This window comes from Phyllostomus discolor, chromosome 4 (genome assembly GCF_004126475.2).
Source record: "Phyllostomus discolor isolate MPI-MPIP mPhyDis1 chromosome 4, mPhyDis1.pri.v3, whole genome shotgun sequence".
NCBI lineage: Eukaryota > Metazoa > Chordata > Mammalia > Chiroptera > Phyllostomidae > Phyllostomus > Phyllostomus discolor.
Genome location: NC_040906.2, coordinates 74074477 through 74087655, shown reverse-complemented (window position 1 = coordinate 74087655; position 13179 = coordinate 74074477). Strand labels below are relative to the sequence as shown.

Here is a 13179-nt window from a genome sequence, read left to right as displayed (position 1 = left end):
ATGTGTTTCATGAGATACTTCAACATCCGGTTTATATCAACAGGGCTATGCTAGGCAGAACAAGCTTCAAAGTGTAAAATGTACGTTTCAGGCCTGATTCCCACGGGCACCCTCAGCATTAGAGTTGGGTCATGCTTGCTACCTGCATTACCTGGTTTTCCAGGGAGAGACTTACTAACCCCTTCAGAGCTTGCTACAGTCTCTGAAACCACACAGAGCGATCCCCAACAGCTAGGTCTCAGTTCCAAAAAGTCTTAACAAATTCTAGGTTACCTTAATAACTAATGAATTGGACATTCAGAGATTTTCAGTTAAAACCCCAAACCACCTCACATAATCAAACAAATTTTGTGAAATATTATAGTTACTCTTAAAATTCATGGAGATTTTGTTTTGTCAACCAGAAAACTCCCTTCTGGAGTCTCAATAACTAATTTCCTAAATCTATGAGTAAGATTATGGTTCAAAGAAATATGATGCCTAATCACCAATCTAAGTCCTCAGCAATTTGAGAGGTAGAATTTAGGTATTGGTAAAATATCAAACCATAACAAAATATTGGAAATGAAAGAAAACTTAGAGAATATGGGCCCCCTTTTTTGGTTTAGAGAGGGTGAATAATAGTCCAGCAAAGTACCCTAAAATTTATTAGCACAAGTGATTGCTCTTGAATTCTGACTTCCTGTCACACTGTCTGGTCAGCCTCTAACTAGCCCTACACTGATTTGCCACTCCTTGTTACTACATTGCTGTTCAATAGAATCTCATATTTCTGGGCACTTTATTTAATAACAAAACAATATAGAATAATCAGCACACCTTATTATGATAGATTTCCAGAGATGGAAGCTCCTATTAAATAATCTTCTGAATACTTTTCAACTTTCTATAATAATATATTAGGACAACACTAAGATGGTACAAGATAAAAGTTGCAAAAGTGAGTGGGCTGTGGGAAATAAATGAAAATAGTAAAGACTCTCCAGCCCTGAACATTTTAAATGCCGAATCTATATCTTTGCTAGAAAGCCATGGTAACTTTCTGCAATTACCATCCATTCTAAGTACTTTGGTAGTCAACATTGTCAGTGATGTGCTCTGAGAAGTATGGTTACAGAAGTAATGTGCACTGTGTTTGACTTATTTAGTTTTAAAATGCTACTGGATGATGTGTTAAAACCATTATCACAATTAAATTTAATTTAATTGACCATTTAATTTAAATTTTGACCATTTAAAATTATTTTATTTTTTTCTTTAAAACAACTACAACAAAGACATATGGTTCAAAATGAGAGAATCAACTATATAAAAACAGATGGAAACCAATGTCACCTCAATAAATTAAAAAAACAGATGGAGGTGGTTTTATTGGAAGATGGATTAAAACTTAAGAAATTTCTTTATATATTTTTTCTTTCTTTTTTTTTTCATTCTATTTTGGACCAAATGTTGTATATTCAGTAAGTTAACAAGAGGAGGATTTATTTCCACTACCCTACCCCCCCCCCCCCAGCGTGACACACATACTCATATTTACAGATACCAGATTGTTGCTTTTATAATCATGGAAACCTGACCAAAGACCAGAGATGTGGAGGTGAATAAAATTAAAATTTGGCCTATAGCTTTTAAACAGTATGTGTTGGATCTTTTTAGAGATTTATTTGTCAACAACAACAACAACAACAACAAAACTCCTTGTAAAATGAAAATAGGATTTTTATGGAAGAGAAGCATTTCTATCAAGAGGCCCTAAATAATAGTAACCTCAGGTTTTGAAACCACTCCCCCAAACATGTGATTATTCTCTAATTCTTTGCCTGAGCAAATAACCATTTTAACTAGACTCCGAGGCAAGCAACATTGTGTCCATGGTAACAGGTATAAAAAGAACTTTTTTAAAAAAAGGAAAAAAAAAGAAAAAATGTGATAACTGAAAATGTGTTTAAATCATGATAAAAGGATTTAAACAGATGTTATTTTTTTCAAAGTGTTATTTTAAAAAAAGAATTTTAAAGGGCTCTTGATATGAGAAAAAAATCATATTTGGATGCATCTTCAGGGGAAATTTCTCACTCCTAAAGGCTGCAGTTCATGATTGCCATGGGTGAGTTGGGTTAGAGGCAAATGAAAGAGATCCCAGAGGGGAGAAATCAGTAAGGAATACCAATGTATTTTCAGTTATGTTTGTAAATTTAAGTGAAAGTGTCTTCAACATTATTTAATAAATTGTGTGTGTACAATTACTTTTTTTTAAAGTTTGTGTTCAGAAAAGAAACAGTGCAGGACTTGACTTTTAGAGAGGAGTTGGAATGTGGGTAAATCAGGACATGTTGCTTAGAAACTTTAATGAAAGGCAGACCAGAAAGCACTACATGGTAGATACGCTTTCTACAGCTTTAGGTAGTGACTACCATGTCAAATGTTTTTTCTTTTATTTTCTTCTTTTGTTTTACTGTGAACTTTCCCCTCCCTCTCTCTCTCTCTCTCTCTCTCTCTCTCTCTCTCTCTCTCTCTCTCTCTCTCTCTCTTTTTTTTTTTTTTTTTTTTTTTTTTTATGGGCGCCAGAATCAACAATCACTAGCTGCCCAGGTACCAAAAAATTATGCTTCCGACATCTCCTGATGTTGATTTTGCACATAGAGCAATCAAGCTGCCCTATGTGTGTGTCTCATGACTGAAACCCTTTTTTTCACCTTCTCTATTTTATATGCAGATATGTACTTTAAAAAGTACATACATTATTTGTTTGTTTATTTGTTTATTTATTTATTTTAATAGAAATGGAAACGGGCAAGGGATTTTTCCTTTCCTAACAACCCAGGCTTTCAGAATCGTTATGAACAAGGACAGAATAAGATAAGGCTTGTTCTTTCTCATGTTCATTTTTCTGTTTTTCTGCCAGCAATTGCCTTCTTTAGGAACAGTGATTCTGTCACATTGTTTTAGAAAGAGTTATAACTCCTGAAAGTTAAATGTCCCTCAGAGGGCCCAGGCAAGTTCCATGGAACTAAGTGAAGGGTAAAGTTATAAGAGGAAACCCAGAGAGAGTAGGAGGAAAGGAGACTTTGAACCTGGCAAAAGGATGGCTTATTTTGGCTAGACTCCTCCTGTAGTTTAAATACCAACTGATTGAAAGCAAATTGGATGTTAAGGAAGGCTGGAGTGCCCATGTAAAGAAAAACAAACAAGCAGTGACCCTAAGTTAGTCTTGGAGGAAATCAAACCTCTTGTTTTGCCTCAAATGTTGAAAGAACCTAAATATTGCTTTGTGTACAACATAATTTTTACTTCTTTGTTTTTTGCTAAATAAACTGGTTGTCTGAAATAAAAACACCAGTTGGTGGAGGTAAAGTCTGAGTAGCAAGAGAATGTGGGAAAATTGAATTTAAAAAAGTAGAACTTAAAATACTGTATTTTAAAAAATATTGCTAACATATACTATTACATTAGTATTAAGAATGCAGCATAGACAACATTAATATACTTTAAAAAGTGATCACCACATTAAGTTGAGTAACCGTCTATCATTTTAAATTTGCACTCAGATTTGTTGTTTAAATTAGTAAGCTTTTAAAGATTTAGTACATCTATATTTATCATATGGTATAAAGATTAAAACAGCATAGCAATAATTATAATACCTTTTACTGAACAGTGAATTACATTGCATCTGTCATTCACAACTTCATATAGTACTTATATAAAGACATTCCTATTTCTACACATAAACAGACAAGCTCATGTGCACACATAAACACATACTCATGCACACACACACATTCATACCTACATGGAATCAGGAAAGAAGTGGCTTTCCCTTACTTGCACATGTGATCTCTATTATAAAGAGATTTTGTTCCCGCCGTTTCATCACAATGTGGGTATAAATACTGCTTCCGGGAAATTTAATATCACACCCTGAAGTTTCATGTTACCCTATTTCAATTTGTCTAAAAGCATAATTGTACGTATTGTTAATACATTAGTAATAAAAGGAGAATCTTCTCAAAGCATGTTATTTACAGAATATTAATAGTTGTCCCATGAGCATAAGGAATCCATAGTTACATATTCTTACAGAAATGATGAGTTAAATAAAGTTAAAGTCTTTTTAAATGAAAAACTTCTCAAGAATTTTATCTATTGTTATTAATCTCTTAAATGACCATTTCTTCAGGATTTGCCAAATGATTTGTTCATAGAGTCTTATTTTTTACAGCATCTTTTGAGAAAACTATAACATAGGATGGGAAACACTGACAAATAGAAGGTGCTTTGGTTTAAAAGGTTGCTGCTCAAAGATGACTTCCCTTTGAAATGAATGCTAGTTACAGTTTTGTACCCTTTCTAGGCCAAGCACTGTAAAACAGCTTGCTTTATTCTTGGGACAACTGCATGAAATACATGTACATATCTACAGTTAGTGGCTAAAAGTAAGATCCAGAAAGGCTAAATATTTTCCCTAGTTCATGCAGCTAACAGAGGAGATGAAGCTAACGTTTGAAACAGCTTTGTTTTTCTTGTAGGCTGTGTTCTTCCAGAGATGATACTTCCTGACTTATTTTTTCAAATTTAAGATTTGATCACAGTCCAGACATGTAAAAGCAAAAATATATTTTTTAGAGAGAATAGTGAGGAGTAAGTATATCTCTTTATAATTTCAGAGGTTCCAGAAAGCTGCCCCCCCTCAAAATATCTGCTCAAAACATCTACATAATGCAAAAATTATAAATAAAAACACTTTGCTTAAAAAAATTCCTTCAGCCCCACTAGACTTGCTTTCCATGAGTAAAGGTCTGATACCATTTTTGTTTTCTGTTCAATAAATGTGTTATTGGGCATCCCTGTGACAACTAAAAACAATTTTATTTTCATATTTAAAAAATGTAAATACTCTTGCATGTTTTTAAAGATGTCTCAACACTTTATAGACATTTTTGAGTGTGGCTAAAAAGCAGCATTATTTAGAGAAAACTTAAAAACAAGTTGAAATAAACAAAGCCAGACACTTCACCAACTAGGCTTTCTTAAATATTTAACACTGGAATTCAGACATTTTTATTATTTTTTTAAAGTCCCCAGGTAATTTTAGTAATTATTATTTAAAACTTTTTCAACATTTTAATTTCTCAGTGTAAATGGACCCATGAGAGAGACATTATGGTAGCACAGGGGAAAAAAATACACTGGGAGTCACAGGATTGAAGCTGCAATCCTAGCCTCTCCACAAAATCTCTGTTAAGACCTTAAATGGCATAAATCATCTCCCTGGGCTTCAACATCCCTCTTTGATGCTGGGGATACTACCATTCCTCAAAACATTGTTGTTTTTAATGTTATTAAAAGATACAATGGATGCAAAGAGCAATTTGCACACTTAAATACTTGACATTTCATCTTCACTCTTGAGACTACAACTTCATTCTTGGCGACACACGGAAGTGTTAAGCTGCCAATTGTTTCCACTGGGGGCAGACAGGCTAATATCAAAGGGAAGGGAGCAAAGCTAGTAATAGGAGCTTCCTGGAATTTATCTTTTGCCCTTTCCATATTTGTAATTCTTCCCTGGGTCTTCTTCCTCAGAATGAAAGTAAAGGGACACTTGAGCTGCAGGTGCTTCTCTCATCTCTTCCTGATGGGTTCTGGATCAGTTTAGCTTGTTTAGCATTTCCCATTGGTAGTTAGTGCTACTTAAAATAAGGTTAAGTCAGCACACCAGACCATGCTCAAAGTTTCATCCACACACTTGATTACTTGGTATTTAGATATACTAACTCCAGAACATGAGTTAATAAACAATGAGCCCCAGTGTATCGTACTATATAAAGAATTTGGGGAGTGGTCATAAAAAAAAAGAATGTCTTGTTAAAGATGAAATCATATGATATTTGTCTTTCACTGCCTGGCTTACTTCACTTAGCATAATGTTCTCCAGTTCCATCCATGCTGTTGAAAAGGGTAGGAGCTCCTTCTTTCTTTCTGCTGCATAGAATTCCATTGTGTAGATGTGCCATAGATTTTTGATCCATTCATTTACTGATGGGCACCTAGGTTGCTTCCTGCACTTGGCTATTATAAATTGTGCTGCTCAACTTTAACAGGAACCTAATCAACAAAACAAACAAACAAGCAAAATATAACTAAAGACACTGAAATTGAGAACAGGCTGATAGTGATCACAGGGGAGAGGGGAGGGAATTTCAGGGGAAAAGGGTGAACGGTTTGCAGGAACAAGTATAAAGGACACATAGACAATAACAAGAGAGGCATGGAAATGGGAGGGAGGCCAGGAGGGCTTGGAGGTTGGCTTGGGATGGGTGTAAAAGGCAGATAACTGTACTTGAACAATAATTAAAATAAAAATAAAAAATTAAAAAAGAAACAAAAAATAAAAATAATGTCTTAAAGCAAATTCTTTTAATAGTAAACATGTTCCAAAGGTGAATAATTCAAAATAATATTTGAATATGAAAATAGAGATTGCATATTTTAATTGAGTGGCCAATTTATTTGTCAAATGGATATAATGTCATATAGAAACTTAGATTCATCTTTGTTTTGATTGGCTGATTTTCTGGGCATGTTGACTTGAATCAACCCTGAAACCTCAAACCATTCACATAACATTAAGCTGCCTGCTTCTGAAGATTCACATTCATTGCTGTATTTTAAGATATTTTTTCTACTTGCATATTAAATGTTTTTCAGTTTCCAAGTTCAACATCTCCTTCATATAATACTGTGAGATAGAATCAAAGTGCTATTAAAGGAAAACAATGTGTTTTCACATAAAATGAAAGGATCTAAATCAGTGTAATACATATTTTTTTAAAAAATTACATTTACTTATTTTTAGAGAGGGAAGGGAAGGGGAAAGAGAGAGAGAGAGAAACATCAATGTGTGGTTGCTGGGGGTCATGGCCTGCAACACAGGCATATACCCTGACTGGGAATCGAACATGTGACACTTTGGTTCACAGCCCATGCTCAGTCCACTGAGCTACGCCAGCCAGGGCTGTAATACATATTTTAAAACCAAAATTAATTTATTTATGCTTCTCTAATGTCTGAAAAAATTTAAAATTGTTTCCAAACTTAGTGATATCACAAATTTGTTGTTATAAGAAGAGCCCCCAAAATAATTTTTGTGTTTTTTGTTTTACATTGTTATAAGTTGTTTCTATAAGATTTATGAGTTAAAAGACAATGAAAGAATCATCTTTAACAAAACTGAAAATCCCTGGATAACCATAACATAAGAAGTTACTACACCAACCAAAAAAAAACCAATAATTATTAGCCAAATTCCATTTTGCTCATTATCCAGCTCTTCCCTCTTAAAAGAAAACTATATCATCCAGAAGTAAGTTGCTTTATATGAAATTGCCTATATTAACCATTTTTATTCTCAAAAGTGGCAGTTACTTATGGTTCCATTAAATATTATCAGACATATAACATCAGATAAACAAGTTGTTACCACATTGGATCACTTTTGAAGATTTGGGGTGTTCTGAAGACTGATGATGAATGTGCATAGTGCTGACACTTATAAAACCATACAGCTCTTATAGGACTCTAAGTTTTTCTATTCACTAAGAAATAGTGACAAAAAATACCTGAGTAAATCTCACATAAGTTGCTACAAAAAATAGACATATTTTAATGATCATTAACATCAGTATTATTCTTTGATCATATCAATTGTTATCAAGAAGTTTTGACATATGGAATATTGAGATAATTCCAGTAGAATATTTCCCAGTTCTAAACTGAAATTCTAAACTTAGAACCAATATTTAGCATCTGAGAAAAATAGATATATCTCCTAGTGGAAGTAAATTGCAGTTTTAAAAAATTCAGTAAGTTCAATGTGTTGGTAAAATGTATTACAATTGTATATGTTATAATTGTTCAGTGAATCAGCCCATTCTATGTGTTAGTAATTCAAACATGGGGTGGGCAGAAAGGGTAGTCATTGAGATTTTAGAGAAAGCCGAGATCTCTTTGCCACCCCTGAAATCTTCCCTTCACTAGTTACATTGTTTCACTGTGAATCATCCCAAAGCAGAATATCTATGTTATACCATACTTCTCTGCAAAGGTCAATTTTATTCCACAGATTAAACTCTGCAGCATAAATAAATAATAATAAATAAATATATGAATAAGAATTAGAAAACAAACTATAGGCCCTTTTCATTGTCTTACTTTCTTCTTCCTTTTGTTCTCCTTCATCCTCTATAACACTGATGTTCTTGTGACACACGGAGTTACTTACTGTTGGCATTCAATTGTCATGGCATGTGGGCAGGAGGGATAGCTCAGTGAAATAAGCTTTATATTTTTCAGTTAAAAAGAAGCATTATTGTAGTAAGTAAATTCACAGGCAATGAGACTAAACTTACAATAGTAACCTGGCCACATGGCCTGAAAAAACTGTAGTGTTCTCATCCTCCAAACTGCAGAAAAGAAAACAGTCATAAAATAAAATATTCCTGGTTCTCAGCTTATGAGACCAAGCACCTGTGTCAAACTTTAGTACGTAGCTGAGTGCAGAGACGATGTTAATGGCCTGCCTGGGATGGGAGGGGATGCTTTGGAGGGAGTCCACTTAATTTTTAAGGGATACTGCCTCTTATTTTACTCTGTGTTCATCTTTGTGCTTCATATTCAAAAGAGCAATGCTGAATCAGGTCACACTAAAAGGAACCATAGGCAATAAATTTTTCAAGTCATGTCTTCAATTACTAAACATACATTTGCCTGTCTTAGGAAGATTTCTGATTATTTAGTTACATGATAGTGAATTGTGCAGTTATTCAAGAGGTGCTTGGGAAAAAGTGTGCCTCAATTAGTAAGCCTCAATGGCATTTTTTAAATCACAAAATTTATCAAGCTATTATATTCTTGTTATGTTTTAAGGAGGAAATTTTCATTGTCACCCTTTATTTCTGCATATTTGGATTTTAAATAAAGTATAATATGAGTCTCTTGCAATAAAATCATTGTGATTGTAGTCTTAAAATACACAGTCCCTTGTTAGTTGTAGTGCACACCATGGTGATGTTTTAAAATGGCAAAGTTTCTACTTAATGTAACTCAGTGTGATTTTCTAAATGCAGAAAATTGTTGCCCTTATTATTTTTTTTTTTTGGTTTGTCTGCACACCAATCATAGGGAACTTAGATTCTAAGTCAAAGTTGCTCTTTCATGGTGATTTCAGTTAAAGTCTTGTTATATTTTTTGCTTGTGTAAAAAATCTTGTATTTAAACTTAAATGGAAGTCACATAAGCAGGCTTGTGAGATCCTGAGTACCCTTTAAAGGTTCCATGAGCCTCAGCCAAATGAATAATTGTCCATCAGCTTATGGTTCATTAGGGACCACAAATCAGTTGAGTGGGAGGTGTTTCATAGGAAAGTATTCAAACCTAAGTTTCGCTAGATTCCTGATGAATAGGACAGCCTAGGATAAGGAACTTTCATCTAGGAGCTACAAGGTAGTTAGGCTGGTGATAGCCAAGGCCTATAAAGCTAATTGGGCAGATAAGAAAAAGGGTAGAATCTGGTCTGGACATAAAAAGGAGTCGTTCTTCCATGCTTATTGGCGAGTAGAAGCTTCATTGGAACGGTGATCTAGAAATGAATTTACTAAAGAATTAAACTTTAAAAAGCATCTCCACAGTGAAAAATAGAGCGATAAACCCTGAAATTTTGATTGTGCTTCTTTTTAAGGGGAAGACTATGTTTGGTATATGATAATTTTAAATTGTTTTCATTTACATTAACTTACTTTATATCTGATGTTTAGTTTTCTAGATGATATTTTAAAATTCATTTTGACTGCAGTTATTGTCAATTAATCACACTACTATTTTAAAGGGTCGGGAACTGTTACATAGCTCTAAAGAGATAATTCCCCTTGTTTACCTCTCCAGCATTTTTAACCCTTGCACATATCCTGAGAATCATTTTTATGGTGAGTTTTCTCTTTAGTCCCAAGGAAAAATAAATACCTATTCCAGGTTTTAGAAATTTCTAAGAAAATGCTACCTGTGCTAAAGTTATGCAATATTAAGAAAAGCTTTCGAGGTACTAAAAGTTACTAAAACCTGAGCAGACCAAAACCAACTTCATGTAGCATTCCCAGGGAGATTGGGAGATGCAGAAATAGTCTGCAAAGTTTATCAGTTTCTAGTGATTTTTGAACTTGAAAAGTAAAAGGTGATCTATCTATACATTAATTGAAATGGTAAGCTGGACCTTCAGAATCTGATATACATGGTATATTGTTAATTAAAATAGATTTTGAGTAGATTAATCAGGTAACTATAAAATAAACCATTTAGTCTTGTTATCTGCATATTAGAGAATTCCATTAACACAGAGAAATATAATGTACCACATTTCTTTTATTTACACATGCACACACATAGATTTTAATGGTTTAAAAAATAAATTTGTTACTGTAGGAAATGAATGCACTATACTTTCAACAATATTATCACTACAGACTGAATACTCAGTCCCTTCTATGGTGATTTGGCTCCTCTGTGCATTAATTCCCATCAGGCCAAAAAACAGAGCAGGTGAAGACAGAATTGTTGCACAAAGAACATTTACTCATTAGACCCCACTGATCTCTTCTGTGCCTGTTTCCTGAGCTATATTCTTGTTGAGGCTTTATTGATTTGATTCAAGGTTTCATGAGAAGTCCAATTTATGTCAACATCACCCTGACTTGATGTACTTATCTCTATTTTCTGTATGGGTCTCCAGAACTTTCTAGATTCTAAGAGTTGATGAGGGCCAACGGCAACCAAGTGCTGAAGACATGCAAAGAACATATACATAAAGATATTTTCTAGATTTAACACATTCTCTCTTTCTTGTTTTAGGATTTTATTTATGCTTTTTATTATTTTTAGAGAGAGGGGAAGGGAAAGAGAAAGAGAAGGAGAGAAACACTGCCGTGAGAGAGAAACATTGATTGGTAGCACATACCCAGACCAAAGACTGAACCTCCAATCCAGCCACATGTCCTGATTGGGAATTGAACTGGCAATCTTTCACTTTGAGGAACCATGCCCAGCCAACCAAGCCACACTAGTCAGGGCCCATCCTTTGTTTCAATATTGTAACTGTTTGATTGATGGTAGCATCTTGAATTATATTGCTGTTCAAATCTTTGTAGTTCACATCAATGACTAGACCAAAGTGTTGTCCACCCATGGGCTCTGTGGGAATGAAGGTGTACTCAAAAGTTGCCTGTGTCTGAGGTGGCACTCTAGTGTTCAGAGGAAGAGTTGTGAAATTCTGGATATTAAATTAATAGTCCTGAGGATAACAAAATGAAGCATCTAGAAATTCAACAACAAAATCTTCTGTACTCTTGTTTATAAAGCCTACCAAGAATTTTACAGTATAATTTTCTAGAAAATCTCCATTCACAAAAAAACAATTATTGTATCTACTCTTGGCAAAGACTCAAGCTCACCAGATACATCTTCTTCCTCTTTATCTTCTGCCAAATCTGTGGGTTCAGCTTCTTCCACCTTTGTTTCATCATATTTACCTTCAGTTATTAAATCTTCCACTGTTTCTTCATTTTCTGTTAGATCTTGCATTGCTGCTACTGAGCCTTGGTTTTCTGTCTCTATCTCTGGGCCTTATAATTAAATTTTCCAAGTGTTTATTTCTGTCTTCTAAACTCTTTCTGTCATCAAATGTCTTACCAATGAGGAATGTTACCTATGAGGTAAAAGAGTCCTGGAAAATCTTTTAAAACATAAGTTACTTAAGTTGTTTCTTTCAGAAAAAAAATTATAATTTTAGAATTTCAAAGGAAGGTGAACCCAATAGCAAAAGAAATGGGACAGAAAATTTAATGTGTAAAGCAGGAGAGATATGAAGCTAATGTGGGCAGGCATCACCTAGGGAGTGGCTGAAAGAAAAAATCCAAATGCAGTATTTTGCAGTTTTTCTTAGAAAAAATCAGGAGGAAAATAGAAGTTATAGTATAACAAGGACTAGAAAGAAATATAGTATTCCTTTATTTCCTTTTTCCAAGAATATATGCTTTCAATTTTAAGTGAAATGTGTATTATACATAGCTAGAAGTTTTTACTATTATGTAATTTTGGAATTGTTAAATATTTGTTGAATAAATTAATTCAATTTGACATGATATCTGAATCTAACTCCATATATGCAGATTGACATCAGTATTATTTATGCCACCAAAGTTTAAATATTTTTTAAAATTATTTTGACATTTTTAAAAAGATCTTATTTATTTATTTTTAGAGTGAGGGGAAGGGAAGGAGAAAGAGGGTGAGAGAAATATTAATGTGTGATTGCCTCTTGTACAACTCCTACTGGGGACCTGGCCCACCACCCAGGCATGTACCCTGATTGGGAATTGAATTGGAAACCCTTTGGATTGCAGCCCATGCTCAATCCACTGAACTACACCAGCCAGGGCTAAATAATTTTTAATCCACTTGCTCTATTTCCCTTTAATTTTAGATAACAATATACTCTTGCACAAAAGTATTATAGTACAATACAGAATTTTTGTGCTAGATGAAAGTTTAATACACAGGACTGTTCTTTCTTCTAACAAGTGCTACAATTCAACTTTGAAAAAAAGAAAAGGCATTTCATTGAGTTACATAGCAGAATTTTTAGTTATTATTGAGAGTAATTGTTCACCTTGCCATCTTTGGCATCAAAATGCATTGATCTCAGAATTTCTCCAAGAATCACACATCTAGGGGAAAAAAGCAAACTACACAGAACAGTTTTTCCACTGTGAAAAATAGCAAAATTCCACACCTACAACAAATTGCAAATTTTCACATATTTGCTCCAGGCAAACATTTGCAATTTTCACAGCAAATAAGGCTTTTGGCTCCAAATACACTTTTTTTTGTCTTCTCCTCCCTTGGGGGGAAAAATCACTCTTTCTATTTTCAGAAAACCAGAAAAATGTTGACACAAAATTATTGGTAATATCATGCTTACTCTAGGTATTTTCATTGTGATGATTTTGATATTTATCAACTTAGACCAAAAAATATCATCAGTTCAACATGACTGTACTTGAAGGAAGAAGAATCCATGAGTTTACACCAGGAACCTGAAAATGAAACCTATTACTGTGACCTGGG

At 33.9% G+C, this 13179-nt stretch overlaps 1 protein-coding gene and 1 non-coding gene across 2 annotated transcripts; both read right to left on the bottom strand.

The window, feature by feature from the left end:
• Positions 1-2560: 2560 nt before the first annotated feature.
• On the bottom strand, positions 2561-2694 carry LOC114495876. Its single transcript, XR_003684539.1, has one exon. It is a non-coding gene; the product is annotated as a U11 spliceosomal RNA (small nuclear RNA).
• Positions 2695-10623: 7929 nt separating this feature from the next.
• LOC114495574 (translocon-associated protein subunit alpha-like) lies at positions 10624-11634 on the bottom strand. Its single transcript, XM_028510883.2, has 3 exons — positions 11467-11634; positions 11125-11263; positions 10624-10895 (listed from the first exon to the last, which is right to left on the bottom strand). The coding sequence occupies exons 1-3, from the start codon at positions 11632-11634 to the stop codon at positions 10672-10674; spliced, it is 531 nt and encodes a 176-aa protein (XP_028366684.1). The 3' UTR covers positions 10624-10671.
• Between the last annotated feature and the right edge of the window lie 1545 nt (positions 11635-13179).

Excerpts from the sequence above, each read along its gene's own strand:
- LOC114495574 (XM_028510883.2), bottom strand. The coding sequence starts at position 11,634 with ATGCAAGATCTAACAGAAAATGAAGAAACAGTGGAAGATTTAATAACT. Across the intron at positions 11,264-11,466 it reads CAAGAGTAGATACAATAATT|TACACCTTCATTCCCACAGA; the intron begins GTTTTTTTGTGA and ends GCAACTTTTGAG. Across the intron at positions 10,896-11,124 it reads AATATTGAAACAAAGGATGG|AAAGAGAGAATGTGTTAAAT; the intron begins GCCCTGACTAGT and ends TCCTAAAACAAG.